The sequence below is a fragment of the Neoarius graeffei genome, chromosome 15 (genome assembly GCF_027579695.1).
Source record: "Neoarius graeffei isolate fNeoGra1 chromosome 15, fNeoGra1.pri, whole genome shotgun sequence".
NCBI lineage: Eukaryota > Metazoa > Chordata > Actinopteri > Siluriformes > Ariidae > Neoarius > Neoarius graeffei.
In genome coordinates this window covers 11,039,656-11,057,094 of record NC_083583.1, presented here as the reverse complement: position 1 = coordinate 11,057,094, position 17,439 = coordinate 11,039,656, and the positions used below count along the sequence as shown (strand labels likewise).

The 17,439-nt window shown below is 39.3% G+C and overlaps 1 protein-coding gene across 8 annotated transcripts in view; it reads right to left on the bottom strand.

Annotated features, from left to right (window-relative positions):
* Positions 1 to 1,352: 1,352 nt before the first annotated feature.
* LOC132899158 (CSC1-like protein 2) overlaps positions 1,353 to 17,439 on the bottom strand; it is a 204,383-nt gene continuing 188,296 nt past the window's right edge. For 7 of the 8 annotated variants that reach the window (XM_060940843.1, XM_060940842.1, XM_060940844.1 and 4 more), the window contains 8 exons: positions 14,660 to 14,746; positions 12,017 to 12,082; positions 11,079 to 11,241; positions 10,670 to 10,775; positions 8,249 to 8,416; positions 8,051 to 8,166; positions 7,855 to 7,932; positions 1,353 to 3,689 (listed from right to left, as the gene is read on the bottom strand). In XM_060940843.1, coding sequence (XP_060796826.1) covers positions 3,504 to 3,689; positions 7,855 to 7,932; positions 8,051 to 8,166; positions 8,249 to 8,416; positions 10,670 to 10,775; positions 11,079 to 11,241; positions 12,017 to 12,082; positions 14,660 to 14,746 — 970 coding nt within the window. In that variant the 3' untranslated portion in view covers positions 1,353 to 3,503. The remainder of the gene's footprint in view (positions 3,690 to 7,854; positions 7,933 to 8,050; positions 8,167 to 8,248; positions 8,417 to 10,669; positions 10,776 to 11,078; positions 11,242 to 12,016; positions 12,083 to 14,659; positions 14,747 to 17,439) is intronic. The other variant, XM_060940845.1, reaches the window with a different exon arrangement.

The following is a 17,439-nucleotide window of genomic DNA, read 5'->3' as shown; positions in this document are numbered from 1 at the left end:
ATTCACAAATGGAAACCACATTTTATTTATGCAGAAGTGCATCAGGTTTCTTCCAAACCGTACCTACCGTATAAAATACAAGTTCATATTAACACGAGGTCAAAAGCTGCCCAATTATCCAAATCCACCCACCCGTCTCAATTTCATCTTAAACAAAATTTGACGGGTGGCACGGTGGTGTAGTGGTTAGCGCTGTCGCCTCGCAGCAAGAAGGTCCGGGTTCGAGCCCCGTGGCCGGCGAGGGCCTTTCTGTGCGGAGTTTGCATGTTCTCCCCGTGTCCGCGTGGGTTTCCTCCGGGTGCTCCGGTTTCCCCCACAGTCCAAAGACATGCAGGTTAGGTTAACTGGTGACTCTAAATTGAGCGTAGGTGTGAATGTGAGTGTGAATGGTTGTCTGTGTCTATGTGTCAGCCCTGTGATGACCTGGCGACTTGTCCAGGGTGTACCCCGCCTTTCGCCCATAGTCAGCTGGGATAGGCTCCAGCTTGCCTGCGACCCTGTAGAACAGGATAAAGCGGCTACAGATAATGAGATGAGACAAAATTTGACAAAGTGGACGATGATGTAAACCAGTGACCCACTTCCTTGTGCGAAATCTGTGTGTGTTGTTTGTGATTTTCCAGTCCAGTACAACGGCCCACCAGATTTAAATAAAGAAGCAGCCAGGATTCTTCATTCGGTCGGCACTTCACAACCGTTTCGGACACGAGCGTGTACCAGGTGACTAGGAATATCAAGAGAGGATGAAATAAATAAATAAAATAAATAATAATTTAAAAAAAACAACAGGCTGTGATTTTTTTTTCAGTTCATTTTGGAACTGCGGTTCTTCGATTCTACAACTAAACCTGATCACTTTTTTTTTGGGAGAGAGTTTACAAAAAAAAAAAAAAAAAAGGTAGTTAAGGTGTAATCAAAAATAAAAGAAAAGGAAAAAAAAAAAATCAAGATGCCAGTGTAGCCCCCAGTGGATTCTTGTGCTGTAGCAACCTTCACATTATTTGGCTCCATCTTCCAGATGCATCTCCAAAAATCACAAACATGCCAATCTTGGAGGAGATTTGAAGGGGGGGGCCACAAAACAAACCCGTGATCGTTTCATAAGCTCAGCTTTATAAAGTTCTATCTGGGATTTTAGTGAAATATGAATTCAAAAAGGGAGTTCTTGCTTTTCTGGTTTTAAATTTCTCATGTGATATTAATAAAAAGGTACATCTCCAAACATGCAGATAGACCCTTATAAAACTTTATCTGCCAGGAAAATCATCATCATCATCATCATCCAGGACATCGCCATGAACAACTGATATCCATCTATTAACCAAACAGCGCTGTTTCAAAGACTTGGTATATTGAGGAGAAAGAATGATTTATTAAAATATAAATCTTTCTGAAACATTAGAAAAGTTAATTAATTATACAGACCGCTAACACCAGATCAGAATTAGAGTTAACATTCAAAACACACCGATCAATAACATTAAATCCACCTGCCTAATATCGTCCAAGTCGCTGAACCATTGTGCCACTGAAACAGCTCCGAGTGTTCGAGAAATACCATTTACTTCACCTCTAAGTGGGTTTAATATAATGGCTGGTCTGTGTAAATATTACATTTTATTCTATCCACATTCACTGGATATGAGGAATCATGTGCTCTGATTGGCTAGTCTACTACTAGGATATCAGTTTATATACCGTGAGGAGAGAAAAACAAAATGGCGGAGCTTGTTGCGGAAGCAACTGAGGACGAAATAAAAAACCGTACTTGAAAACAAGACCCCCAAAAATATAAAATGGAAAGTATTTGATGGTAAGAACGCATTTTTTTTTTTTATTTCAAGAATTCTCGCATTTTTCACAAATTGCTGTCATTTCGCCAGTTTGTTGACATTCTAAGCAGGAATGATTTTGTCGGATGTTTTGGATAAAGTTTTTATTTATCGAATTTGCAAAAAAAAAAATATATGCTCAGTTTCTCAAAGTCCAGTAAATGTGGATAGAATAAAACAGTTATTCGACAAAATCGAGTCGTACGTGGCTGACGGCTGATGAGGCGCTATGCACTATGGAATGACTGTAAAATAGACGTTGCGTATAACAGTGAACAGAACTTGCTTACAGAATAACTGGGACTGACAAACACCTAGCATCTCAGCTAGCATAAGAGGATTTTCTCGCAATTCCAACACACTAGCTACCGTAGCTCTATTCCAACAAGCAAATTGCTATGGTATAAATGGAATACACTCAGGGATGTGCAGTTAAAGGAAAATCATCAGCTTGGTACGAGTTGCTAACAGGAACCACCCTGTTGTTGACTCATTTCCTAGAACTGCACACCCTAGAGTGTATTATTCCTTAATTAAAGATTCAAGATCATTGGATTGTTCCATGAGAAACCAGAAAAGAGCCTTCCAAGTGCAAAACACTACAGCACCTGAAGACCGTTACATGCTTTGATGGCATCGTCCACCAGAGGGGAGAGAAAAGAGGGGAAAAAAAAAAAAAAAACAAACACCCCCCGTTAATCAATAGTGATGAAGGTTTTCGAATGACGAGGCTGCCACTGTGATCTTGTCTCCAATGTGGTCTTATCCCCAAGCTCTTCTCTATTGCACATGTCCTTTGGGATGATATTAAATCCGTTCTCTTGCGTAAAGAAAAGACTGACCGAGCAAGCAACTAATTAGCTTCCGGAGCAACTAATTCTATAAACTAGATGTGATGGGTTGAGAATTTTAGTGTCGAGGGTCATGATCAAGTCCCAGAAAGAAAGGAGTTACTGCAGGAGAAATCCCACAGACCTGGCCTCTCTTCTGGAGATGAGTGGACTTTCGTTTTTCTTCATCAGAGGTGGATTTGTTTGTCCGTTTCCATGTGTTAGAGTCGTATCTGGAAATCCTTCACGTACCATTTCATTTATGAGTTACTGGAGTAGATCTGAGGCTAGTTACTGGATTTCCGTTTGACTTTCTCTTCAGGGAGAGTTTCAATTCAATTCAATAAATTCAAAAAAAAAAAAAATTATCCACACCCACACACCATAAATACACTTCTTTCCTTGATGGAGATGATCACACACAATTTACTGATTTTTTTTTTTTCCATCACCAGTTTGTTGCAACACAAATTCCAAGTGTGTAAACTGTCTACTTGCATGTAGTCCAAAAAACCCAGACATGAGGAATAACGTATGTAGTGTGAGTGTACGCTCAGCATGTGCAGTTTGTGCTTGAAGATGGTGCTCGATTGATTTGATTGCAGCGTTTCTGGCAGGAGGAGTTACGAACATCGAAGCGACGTACTCCTCAAGAACCTACACACTCCGCTCTGCTCATGATGGAGATGACACAGCTTGGACAAACATGTGGAAAGCTTAAGCATGGATCTCTGGTCCATCTTCCAATTCCAATCACATGCCATCCATTTTGGCTCTTTATCTATCGATCTTATCCATCCATCTCTCCCACCCTCCCTCTCTCTCTCCATCAGTGCTGGCGTTAGTGGCGGACCTCGTTGGCGATGAGGCTGTCTTCCCCGGATTGGAAGTCGGCCTCGTTCAGGCTGTTGCCTCCGTGGATCATCTCCTCGTCCTGCGAGGATCCCTGGCCGTCGTCCTCTCCGCTGTTTCCGCCCGTCTCGTCGCAGATTGGGTCCTGTAGAACCTGCGCGATATACATCTGCTGCTGTGGGACAGGAAGTGAAGAAAACAAGGTTACTGGATTCAAACTTTACCCCTAACAACTATGAATTAAAAAAAACAAACACATTTGGGACATGGGACTGCGTCACAAGCAAGAGGTGCTACTTTAACTCATTTATTAGCTAGCCAATCATGAAGGTTATTAACCCTCTGGGGTTGAGAGCTTCGATTTAGAATGAGTAGGTCATATATTTAGATAAATATCTTCAAGAGTTTTTATCATACAAGCATGATAAACATATTGACAAACTTTACACTATGTACCCACTGCCAAATATTATATTTTTCAAATGACCTAAATTAGATGAAACAAAACTTGTCACCTTACTCAGTCACACCGGAGTCTGCGTGCTGAGTGTGCACTTACGCATTCATAAAAGACTATTCACATGGTAACGGCATGATAAATCACCTTCACTCTTTCGGTTTTGATTGGTTTCTCTTTCGTGGTGGAAATGCTCACCGTAAACAGGATAAAATCTTTCAGCCATAGTTTAGGCTACCTGTTTGGAGGTAAAACTTGTTGCGAGATGGCACGTGGATTTTATGCACTTTGGATGATTCAGGACAGCGATTCAACCCACACATGACCTTACCCATGGTGGTGAACCATTTTGATCATTTGACCTGATGGGATTAAGAGTTGGCAATCGGAGGGGTTTTCACTCTTCTCATTGAATGGAATGGAATTTGTTACTCTTCTCATTGAATACCCCTCCCCCACTACCAACCCTTTATCCCAAAACAATAGGAAGTAACTTTTTTTTGATGGCCAGTTAATTGTCCAAATCAATGGAGCAGATTTAAGTTTTTGTGCTTGACACATTTCTAAGGCTGAACAGAATCACTTCAAGTGATCAAAACCGTTCATCACAGTGGGTAAGGTAATGTTTCTTCACACATTCCAACACAGTTCTAAAACTGCTTTTTACAATGTGTAGCCTTTTTTTTTTTAAATAAAAGTACAATCATGACATACATAATTGTAGCTGAACTTGTGCTGAATACAAAAAAAAAAGTCATCCGACTGAAAATGCTGCTTAAATTTGTTGAAATTGACAAAATCAGAGTGCCAGAAAATACCATCACACCCCAGAGGGTTAAATACAGCCAACAATAATTCAATTATCAGCAGCACTTTTAGACAACTGGGCAACCTGACAATTTCAGAGATGCCAACATCAACAAATGAAAAAGAGTAGCATCTCCGAGTGCAGCGACGTGAAGCCAAGTGAAGCAAGGCTTCCTATTAGGCCAGGGGTCTGGGGGACGCCCAGGCCCCCAGAAACCAAATTTCAGGGAAGCTCAGGAGATGCAATCTCAGCCATTTTGAGCTACTTTTTGAGTAAAATAAATGGAGGGTTTACTGTACAGTATAAGCTCAATTATCCAAAACTCTCTGGGGAAATAGTTTGGCTCACTAAGAGGATGTTCAGATAAAAAGGGTTCAGATAACTGAGCTTGTACTGTATTATAGTGTTTCAGTAATTTCATCATGATCAACAGAGTTTTAAAAAGGTTTATGTATCAGTCTTTCAAGAACAACAAAATAAATACTGTATTTACTTCCTGAACTGTGCACCAGTCTAATACTGGACTTAACTTTATAAAGTCAATGCTGAAAGATGCTCAAACAGGTCAAAAGCGTAAGACAAAAGCAGGGTCGTGAAACAGGCAATGGTCACGCGAAGTACAAACAGAATGGCGGAAGCAAAGATGAAAGACGGAGTCCAAATACCCAAAACGAAGTCAAAACCAGAAAGGCAATACACAGATACAAAGGCTTTGTAATGTGAAACACTCGGTACAGCGCATATACGTTGCCAAGTCTGTGTTTATAGAGGGTTTATAAAGACACGCAGTGATTGTGCTCTAATCTGGAACAGGTGCACGTGCTGCATGCTCCAAGTATCAATACATATGGATGTAAAACAGCAATTTTTTTTTTTTTAAGACTCCGACTCGGTCACTAAAGGCGGGGGAATCAAACTTAGTTCGTTATGTAAAAGTTTGTAGTAGGAGTTTGTTATAGCGGAGTTCCAGTGTATTTAAGTTAAATCATTAAAATGCAGAGAAACATGACTGAATTAGGATCCAGTCAAAATCTTGGAGTATTTGGAAAGTCACAAGGATAATTTACATTCCCAGAATCCTGTCCGCCAAGAAGCGAGTTGCCATTTTTGATGCTAGCGATATTCCAGTACGCAACGATTTGCAGACATCCGAAGCCATAGATCTTAAAATATAACTTCAAATTGAATTCTCAAAAGTATCTAGATTTAGAATTCTGTCAACCGATCTGGGGTGGGTTTCCCAAAAGCCTCTTAACACCAAGAGCATCTTAACTAGAAGAGAGAGTATTGATTATGCTGCTCACTCTACCATTTAATGATTATCTTTGTGCTGTGATGCTTTTGGGAAACCCACCCCTGTTCTGTTCCGTTCCGTATGGTTATGGACCTGCATCGGCCTCGACTAAGGCAAGTTTTGTTCAAAAGGTTCCACGTAGGACATCTGGATGATGAAAAAGTTCGAGATGGATTTCACGGAAATCATTAGCAGAGGTTTTACTGCACAGAGAGCTAGCAGGTAGCGGTCATGCGTTTTCAAAATAAGCAAATTGGATTCTGGGAAGTGTGAGTCAGCTCTTTTAATACGTGCTTCATTTAACCAGGTCATTACGGCAATATAATGATAATACATTTAAAGTGCTGATGACACGAACATGACTCTATGCAATTTCTTAAATAAACTATACAACATGGCAAACATGTTAGATTTCTGTTATAATTACGTGAAAAGAAGCTGTTGTTACGCGAATATCCAACTTTTAATTGTACAGCGCAAGAAAACTTGGTCCGTGGCTCGCGGCCATGTTGTGACGTCAGCGGAAGAACACGCTGCGGTTCACTGGCTGTTCTACTCTGGTTCTACTCAATGGAAATGGCGCATGAAAACGCCGGTGAACTCTCGTGCTAGCTCTTCCTCTTCTGGAAGTCTAGAATTGTGTTGGTCTCTTCCGAATAGAATCTATGATAGCCTACCCTCTTTACCCTTTGCCTCTCGTTGCTAGGCGGCAGTTACATGAAAGCCGCAAGCTTTCACAAGCAAATACATGACTGATATCACGCCGACTTTATGATTACATTTATGATTATCATGTAGAATCTATAGCTCTACGTACCTTTCTTATGTCGTTTCACAACACATATTCTGACAGGAGGACTGTCTTTGGATCCGGCATAGCTACTAGTAGACCCCCTCCGGAATACTGGCAGTGTTGCCAGATTGGAACAGATACTGCTGACGTTTTCCAGCCCCAAATATGTTCAAAACCCACAAAATGCACTTGAAATCGCCCAACTGGGCGGGAAACCTCCCAATCTGGCAACACCGTGTAGGCACTGCTGATGGTAGCAGCACACGTTTGTGCTGAACTGAACACCCAAGAGATTCTTTTAAGCTGGGAAGGGTGTCAAAACAATCCAAATCGAAGTGTTCAGAGCACAGGACGGATGTTGGTGAGGGCTCCCACTTGTCACGAGTGCGCCTGACTTGCCTCACCCACTTCGCATGCAGCTCGGGATCTCTGGGAAACTTGAATAAACTTACCCCATCCTTGTAGGTTTTGGAGCAAAAGCCGGCAACACAACGCGAAGGCATAATAACTAATATTATATATATATATATATATATATATATATATATATATATATATATATATATATATATATATAAAATAATGTATAATAATGTATAATAAAAATACTAATAATGATAAACTGAACACCTGTCGCATCAACAACAAACTGGTAAGTTAGGAGGAAGGTTCTTTCGCTGACGTCACATAGCTCCTCCTCCTCCTTCGTCTCCTGGGTGCTGCAGCCCCGTCAAATTTGCCCAAATAGCCGCGTTTATCATAACTTGTAAAATAGGCGCCTTCGTGAATTAATATATGGATCATCGGGAATTACTTTTTATGTTATAAAACATCGCCAAAGATGTCAAAAATGTGTCATCAGCACTTTAAAATCCCAGTATAGTTTTGAGTTAATTATATGAGAAACTTTTACTAAAAATTAAAACTCGTGTCATTTTGAGGAAAAACAGATCAGAGTTCAAGAAATGAGGGACGGAAGGGGACTTGCCGGAGATTTGCTGGAGGGCGAGGAGCGTACAGGACGTCCGTTCTCCATGGTGTCCACATCGGTGTCCTTGGTGTCAATCTGAGAGCAAGAAAAGAGGGGGAAGAAAGACACTAGGGATGAGTATGTGCAGTCCATCAGCTCTCGCTGCTCTACTCTAAGGCCAGCGAGGGCGTACCTTTATTGGCGTAACTCGTACCTTGTAGTTGTGAGCACTGAGATACTTGAAATGGCCAAAACAGACGTGTAACAGACAAACCACGATGGTGATGATGAGCACCACAAACGTCGACATGGACGTTGGCGTCACGAAACCTGCCCAGAGAAAAATTTTGGGTACTGACCTACTGTATAAACATACACAACACTGCTCACCACACACACCGCTCCTCCTCACCTGTGCGTACAGTGGAGAAGAACAGCAGCCAGAAGAGACAGAGGATGGGCGCTGCCACCACCTGATTGACGGCTCCCGAGTGGATCTTCTTGTCCAGTTTGGACGGCAGGTAGGCGTAGTACATGTTATAGCGATCCACTAAATGCTTCAGCAACATGTACATCAGACCTGCAATCACACACAATGGATTACGACCCACCAGCAGACGTGTCTGGACATTAACACAGGATAATATGAACACGTTCCAGCTTGAATGGTATCGTTTCTATAGCAACAACACAGGAATTAAAACACAGAGGATTGCATCCAGAACTTTCCCCAAACTCTGACCTTTCCCATGATTCATTGCTGCGTCGTAGCGGAAGCCGGGATCTTTCTTCCACTCCACTCCATTGTGTTGACGTTTGTAGGTAACGCTAACTGCTATGTAGTCAAGCTCAAAGATGACTAAAAGATGGTTACAAGGGTCTGATTTTCTGACGTACCCTGGGGATAATACGATCAAAGTGCCCCATTTGTCTGCCCTCACGGAACGGATAGACGACATGAAGCTGTGGCCCGACGTCGTCAATTATTTTATTCTTAGTGAGGGTGTTGATGGTGAGGAGCTAAGGAACTACACAAACCGTGTTGTACAAGTTTTTAAAGAAATTCAGAACAGGAGATAATAAAATTCTGATTTCATTTGCATTATTAAAGGAACAGTCCACCATACTTCCATAATGAAATATGCTCTTATCTGAATTGAGACGAGCTGCTCCGTACCTCTCCGAGCTTTGCGCGACCTCCCAGTCAGTCAGACGCGCTGTCACTCCTGTTAGCAATGTAGCTAGGCTCAGCATGGCCAATGGTATTTTTTGGGGCTGTAGTTAGATGCGACCAAACTCTTCTGCGTTTTTCCTGTTTACATAGGTTTATATGACCAGTGACATGAAACAAATTCAGTTACACAAATTGAAACGTAGCGATTTTCTATGCTATGGAAAGTCCGCACTATAATGACAGGCGTACTAACACCTTCTGCGCGCTTTGACAGCGCATTGATACGGAGCTCAGATATACATTATAGTAAACAGGAAGAACGCGGAACAGTTTGGTCGCATCTAACTACAGCCCCAAAAAATACCATTGGCCATACTGAGCCTAGCTACATTGCTAACAGGAGTGACAGCGCGTCTGACTGCGTCTGACTGACTGGGAGGTCGCGCAAAGCTCGGAGAGGTACGGAGCAGCTTGTCTCAATTCAGATAAGAGCATATTTCATTATGGAAGTACGGTGGACTGTTCCTTTAAGATCTTAACATGCACTCGGACTCTTATTGTTTGCAGTAATAAAGTGACATCTACACAATCTACTTAATCCAAACCGAAATAAAACCCCCATGCCTTTTATATTAGAGGTGCACAAAATTTTACACTACAGTACTGTAGCAGAGTCACAGTGTCGGTGAAGTGTGACAGCATGACATCCTGTGTCCTGTTTCAATGCAGAGCTAAATCCTCAACAACCCGATGAGTCATACTGCAAACAGGAGAGGGGGGTGTGTGGTGCGCGAGTATGTGGAGAGGAAGAGTCACACTGTCAACAGGGAGGGGAAAATGAGCTATTTCTGTCTGTCACCATCTCCTGGTTTCTATGAATGAATATTCACCACAGACGGGCTGCGTTTAAACACACGCTCATCTCCAGAAGGAGTCCAGGTCCTGATATTTCACACATACAGCAGCTCACCAGCAGGGGGAGCTCTTCAAACAGGCTACGATGTCTATTCATTCAACACCTTTTCTTCTCTCTCTCCACATCAGTGGGGGGGGGGGGGGGGGGGGGAGAGAGAGAGAGAGAGAGAGAGAATATGACACTGCCATTTATACAAAGCAGCTCGCCAGTAGGAGGCATTCTCCAAACATTCAACATGTGTTGACTGCAGAATGTATGAAAACTTTCCCACCATTCCAGAGGCAAGGTCAGGAATTGAACAGTGAGTGGGGCAGGGTAAAACAGGGTGGGCCTGGGTTTGAAAAGAAAAAAACTCTAATATCAGCAGTCGCGCAGAACAAGGCCAATGAGTTAAAGAGCCATCACTCAAGACCATTCATTTGCCAGGTTCTCACAGGTACCAGTTCTTTATACAAAAATACTCTGGACCCACCCATTTAGAGCCCCCCCAGGCCTCCCCGTAGCTTCACCACTGTACCACTTCATCAGCCAAGTTGCTCTCTGTTGTTCTCCTTCCATCATGCAATTGTTTTCTTTCATCCTCCTCCCCTTTCTATCTTGGCTCTCGTCCCGTACCTCCCCCATCTCTCTCTCTCTCGGTCTCTCCCATTCTTTCCATCTGAAGAGACGGCTTTCACTCTCTCCTCTCGTCCACACTGTTTTTTGTGAATGGACTGCAGTGTTTGGGGGTGGGGCAGACTCACCGAAGGGCACGATGATTGGGCAGGTGATGCTGTACGTCATAACGACGGTAAAGACGCACATCATCCAGGCGTAGGCTGCACCAAACTGAAACTCATAGGCCTGGTGCTGCAAGGACACACACACACACACACACACACACTTCAGTCTTATTCTCTGTCTCTTCAGCTACTCAAATCTACTGCTTCACTTTTTGTGTTTGGACTTATTTAAATGTGAATAAACGATTGTGTGCAAAAGTTTGTAACCCCATGGCTATTGAATTGGAAAATGTACACACACACACACACACCTTGAGAGACAGCAAGCAAGAGAGACAGAGTGAGAGAGACCGACAGACAGAGACAGAGAGATGTAGTCATTCTGCAATAAAGTTTTAGCGGTGCGTGTGTGTAAACGTGTGCGTTATACCCGCTTTACGTTGCGTCTCTCAGCAGCAGATCGAGCCAAGCACAAGCGGATCATGTACATAAGAAGACCAGGAATGCGAAGCAGATCCATTGCGTTCCCGATGAATGCAGACGCGATGACATAGTTCACGAAAAACGCTCCATTATCAGGGAGGAAGACGCACCTGCAATCCAGGACAGGGAAATAATCAATCAGTGTGTTTTTATGCACATCTGAACAGAGATTTCTTAAATTTCATTTTAATATTTTATTTTTCTGAATACCTAAAAAAAAAAAAAAAAATGCTCCCCTGGAAAATTTTTTAAATTAAAAGACTTCAAAATGGTGCATTCTGGTGGCATCTAGGGCTGATTTAGGCACAATTTGACATGATGAAATTTGCGGTTTTTTACCTAGTCAGATATGCAAGGGGTAAAATTTAAAGAGCAAAATTAGATACGACATGAACACTTTGTAGCACGCCTCTTCATTTTCCAATTTCCAGGATGCCAGGAACAGAATCGAAGTCAAATCACCCAACAGCGCCATCTAGCGAATAGCATTGAGAATGTGGTTTTATGTATGGTTGTGAATGACAGTCAGCGAAAAAAACCCTCCCCCCCAACTTCTGGGTTGAGTACCAGGATTGTGTAAGACCTATATATTACAATATCTTCCCATTTCTATAGTTATTACTCAGTTTCAGAGGGGAATAGGAGATATTTAGGTGTGGAAAGTACTCTGCATTGTTCATTTTTTTTGGGGGGGGTGTGCAAGTGACAGTGCGGCGCTGACGTCGCAGAGCATGGTGGAGTGCCATGTATCTACACTTTGGGGAAAGCCCTGTATTATATATAGAACAAATAAGTCTTAATTGAAAAGTATCTAAAGAAATTTAAGCAAAAAAACATTGAAATGAGCTTTATGTGAATGATAACTCTATGAATGAGTTTACTTACTCAAATCGGACAGTGGCAAAAGCCAGGAACTGTGTGTCGAACAGCCAGCGGAAAAAAACATCCAGACTGTAGACAGTAAAACCAAAATTAATTTTCTGGAATATGTTGCATTGATGGAAACCATATGATGCATGACAAAAACAAGAGTACTCAGAGAGCACAATATCCCCCACTGGCAACTCGGCCATAACTTTGGTAAAATGCGACTGAATTGAACGAAATTGCAATATGCGCATTACTGACATATAACAAAGAATCCTGCCAAGTTTCATGAAATTCCTCCAAAAATTGTGAGAGGAGTTGATTTCAGAATGTGAGCACCCTTCCCGGGATGGATGAACATCGCCGTGACATAATCCCCCTTCGGGCCTTTCGGCCAGCGGGGGATAAAAATTGTAAGGGATGTTGATTTCATAAAGCAAGCACACCTTGATGAAATTAAAGTACAAGTTTGTTAATAATCAAGGGCATAACTCTGGGAAAATTAGCCCAAATTAAATGAAATTTCAATATGGGTATAACTGTCATATAAGCCTTCTGCCAAGTTTGGTGAAATTCCTCCACAAATTGTGAGAGGAGTTGATTTCAGAAGAACGTACACCCTCATGAAACTGTCAAAAGTACAAGTTATTTAAATCAAGGGTCAAAACTCTGGGGAAATTTTCACAAATTAAATTAAATCGCAGTATGTGTATATAACAACGTCATATAACAAGGCCTTGTGCCAAGCTTCAAGAAATTCGTCCAAAAATTGTGAGAGGAGGCGATGTCAGGAGGCGAGCACACCTTCATGAAATTGTCAAAGTACAAGGTTGTTAAATCTAGTAAAATTTGCCCAAATTAAATGAAATTTCAATATGCGTATAACTGTCATATAACAAAGCCTTTTGCCAAGTTTGCTGAAATTCCTCCACAAACTGTGAGAGGAATTGATTTCTGAAGGAAAACACACCTCATGAAATTGTCAAAGTATAATTTTGTTAATCAAGGGCTGCAAGTCTGGTAAAATGTGACCCAATTTAACAAAATTACAATCTGTATATTACCGACATATGGTATAACAAAGAATCCTGCCAAGTTTTGGGAATTTCCTCCAAAAATTGAGAGAGGAGTTGATTTCAGAAGGTGAGCACCCTTCTTGGGATGGATGGGCAGAAATCGCCACAGCAAAATCCCCCTTCGGGCCTTTCAGCCAGCGGGGGATAAAAATTGAGAATATAACAGCTGTATTATATTACATTACCCTATCCACATGCTACATCAATCAAAGTCAAATCATAAACCAAACGCAGCCGAGGTTAAGACTCGTTTCAGTGTCTTCTTACTATACATAGTTTGCACATGACACAGAGTCGGGGATTCCCTAGTGGTGGCCATCTTGTGGGTCAAGCTTACCGTACGGGTGACTGAGCACACATTGTAACGCGCGAGTACAAAGTCTTCAAAAGAACCCAAGCAGGCTATTTAAAGCTAGCAATGGTGCACACCTGTTGTATTCACGGCTGTCGTAATAGGTCAGATGATGACGTCAAGCGTATTCCCACTGTACGGGAGCACGAAGGTGAGCAAACAAAGAAACTCAGCATACAAAGGAGAAATCTATGGCTTGCAAGAATCAACCGCAAGGATCATCAGCCTTCCAAACGCAGCAAAGTCTGCTCCGATCATTTTATAAGTGGTAAGTTGTTTAAATAAACAATCAAATGCAAATCCGTTACAGTCCATGAAACAGGAAGTATAAGGATGAGAAAAAAAAAACAACAACAGTGAATCGGAAAGCTGCGCACATTTGCGTGAAGCTGTGCAAATGTGCGCAGCTTTCCGATTTAAACTGTTTTTTCTCATCCTTATATTTCCTATGTTTCATGGACTGTAACGGATTTGCTTATTTAGTAATTTTAATACAGAATTTACTTTGAAATTATAATCAGACACTCCAATGCCCCCCTAAAAGAAAAAAAAAAAAAATCGGATCTGCGCAATTCAGCCGTGAAAAAGGCGGCATCCGCCAAAAGGCGCGCTGTAGAATATATAAAAGTTGTATATATCAGACAGCCTTTAAAGTTTGATGAAGTCAGTTTCAGGCTTTGGCGCAGGCTTTGGCAGTTTCAGGCTTTGGCAGCCCTGCATAGTCACTTGAAAATGCATCTTTGTCCACTTCGTAGGGGTCAATTCCCCCAATCAAGGCCAGTTTGGCTGCATACCGTTGTCGTGAGATGTTGTCTAATGTATCTATATACTTCTGTTTGCTTGATTTTGCCGACATTGATCTTTATTTTAGAAAACTGACTATATAACTTCATAAATTCGTCCGAGATAACGTAGCCGGTAATGGCGATGGTCCGTTTTGTTTGCCCCACAAGATGGCGGCTGGAGGGCGTTCCCCGGAATGCCGTTCCCCGGAATGCCGTGACGTCAGTGAAAACTATGTATATTATAGAAATTATATATCTGATAACTATTTCGGTGCATTACTCACTTTAATAAATCTGTCTGTTTAGTTGTACAAAACCACACACTGAATTTCCATAATCAGTTGATTTACTCGAGCAGTACAACATTACTGTTTGCATATACAGTACAATGGATTCTCAGATCCCACTGATTAGCTTTTAATGTTCAATGACCGAACCACAGCTTTACCTGCTGAGACCCAGAGACGGCAGCAACAGGACCATAAAGATGAGAAACGTGTAGCATTTGTGCATGGTGGTCCGGTTTTCTCCCGACCTAAAGCACACAAGCACAGAAAGAACATATTTTTAGTATCTACTGCACTAAATTCCTCACGTAACTCCTGTCCAAGCATGCCAAGCTGTTTACTCAAGTAAAACTGCATTTAAATATAAAATTAGATCAAACGTTAAAGTACAACCTCAAAACTTGAGTGAAAGTTCAAGTAGAAAGCAATAAAACTACTAAATTTAGCTTCTGGATGAAAGTAACACGACTGCTACTTTACTGCTGCAAAGTAATTCTACTTTGTAACATAAAAACTAAAAATTTTCCTTTCTCAAAACAATTACAACTTTGATATATCAAAAGTAATTGTACATTGCGATGTAAAAAAGTGACAGTTTTTACTTCAGAGTAATTATACTTTAACACAAAGCTTTAAAAGTAATTGTTACTTTAAAGTAATTGTACTTCATTACTTCAAAGTAAATTTACAGGTTTGTTATGTCAATGCAATGACTATTACAAAGAAATGTTATATTTTTAGCTAAAAAAAACACTTATTTTATTTTATAGTACTTGCACTTTGATTTATAAAAACGCAAGTGTACTTTATTTCAGAGGAATTGTGCTTTGTAACTTTGAATGAATTGCATCTTGTTACTTGAAAATGATCATACATTATCTCAAATTTCATTTTGCTCAAAAGTAACCAAACGTGCTATATTTTTACTACACAATGTCAAAACTAATCATCATTTCTTACTTTAAAGTAATTGTACTACATTTTTTTTACTTCAAACTAACTGTACTTTATGTAACAAAGTTCTTACATATTTTAAAAAGTGATTGTCCATTATATCAAGTTTATGTAAAGTAACAGTTGTTCATGAGCTCAAAGCAACTGCATTTTATGACTTCAAATTAATTTTATTTGTTACGTCAAAGAAATTATATTTTCTCAAATTCAAATGTACTTGTACTAGTTTGCTACTTCAAAGTAATGGCACTTTTTTAATAAAACAAAGTACTTATGCTTCCTTACTTCAAGGTAAATTTTAATTTGTTCTCAAATTACAGTAATTTGTACTTCATTACTTCAAGACAATTTTTTTTTTTTTTTACTTGAAAGTAGTTGCATGTTTTTATTACGCAGTAATCCAAAGTAATTGTGGTTTGTCAAATCAACTGTACTTTGCTACATAAAGTTCTTTATTTTAAAGTAATTGTCCTGTTATATAAAGTATTTTAAGTAACAGGTTGTTCCTGACCTCAAAGCAATTGCATTTTATTACTTCAAATAAATTTTTCTGCTACTTCAAAGAAATTATATTTTCTTAAATTCAATGCAATTGTACTAGTTTGTTACCTCAAAAGTAATGGCATTTTTTTTTAAATAAAACAAAAGTAATCGCGCTTCCTTACTTCAAGATAATTTTAATTTGTTCTCAAAGTACAGTAATTGTACTTCATGATTTAAATTCTTTTTTTTTTTTACTTGAAATTAGTTGCATGTTTTCACTACACAGTAATTCAAAGTAATTGGAGTGTTTTTATATATATATATATATATATATATATATATATATATATATATATATATAAAAATAATATATATATATATATATATATATATATATATATATATATATATATATATATGTGTATGTCAAAGTAATGGAACTTTGTTACACAAGAAGTTCTTCTCATGTATTTTCAAGTAATCATCCTGTTACGGTACATAAAAGTACTCTTTAAATGTAATGGTGGTTCGTTCTCAAAGTAACTGCATTTTATTACTTCAAATCAATCTTTGTTGCTTCAAAGTAATTATACTTTCTCAAATCAATTTTATATTGATCACGTTTTTACTACACTGTCAAGGTGCTTTCTGACTTAAAATTAAATTTTACTTTGTTACACAAGTAATTGTAAATTGTTAGTAACTGTATTATGTTACTTTAAAGTAAATGTACATTGTTAATTCAACATCACTGTACTAGTTTGTTAATTCAAAGTAATGGCACTCTCTCATATAATAAAGTAATTATACTTCCTTATTTCAAGGTCATTTTAATTTGTTTTCAAAGTACAGTAATTGCACTTTTACGTCAAAGCAATTCTTTTATTTATTTTTACTTGAAAGTAATTGCATGTTTTTACCACACAGTAATTGAAAGTAATTGTAGTTTGACAAATGAACTGTACTTTGTTCCATAAAAAAAGTTCTTTATTTTAAAGTAATTGTCCTGTTATATAAAATATAGTATATAAAGTAACGGTTGTTCATGAGCTCAAAGCAATTGCATTTTATTACTTCAAATCATTTATTTTAAAGAAATTATACTTTCTCAAATTCAGCATTGTACTGTTTGTTACTTCAAAATAATGGCACATTCTTATATCATGAAGTAATCATGCTTCCTTACTTCAAGGTAATTTTAATTTGTTAAAGTACAGTAATTTGTACTTCATTACTTCAAAGCAATTTTTTTAACTTGAAAATAGTTGCATGTTTTTACTACACAGTAATTCAAAGTAATTATAGTTGTTTGTCAAATTGACTATTACAAAGTTCTTGTTTATTTTAAAGTAATTGTCCTTTGTTACATAAAGTGTGGGTTTTTTTTATGTAAAGTAATGGTGGTTCGTTATCTCAAAATAACTGCATTTTATTACTTCAAATCAATCTTTGTTACGTCAAAGTAATTATACTTTCTCAAAATCAATTTTATTTTGATATTGAA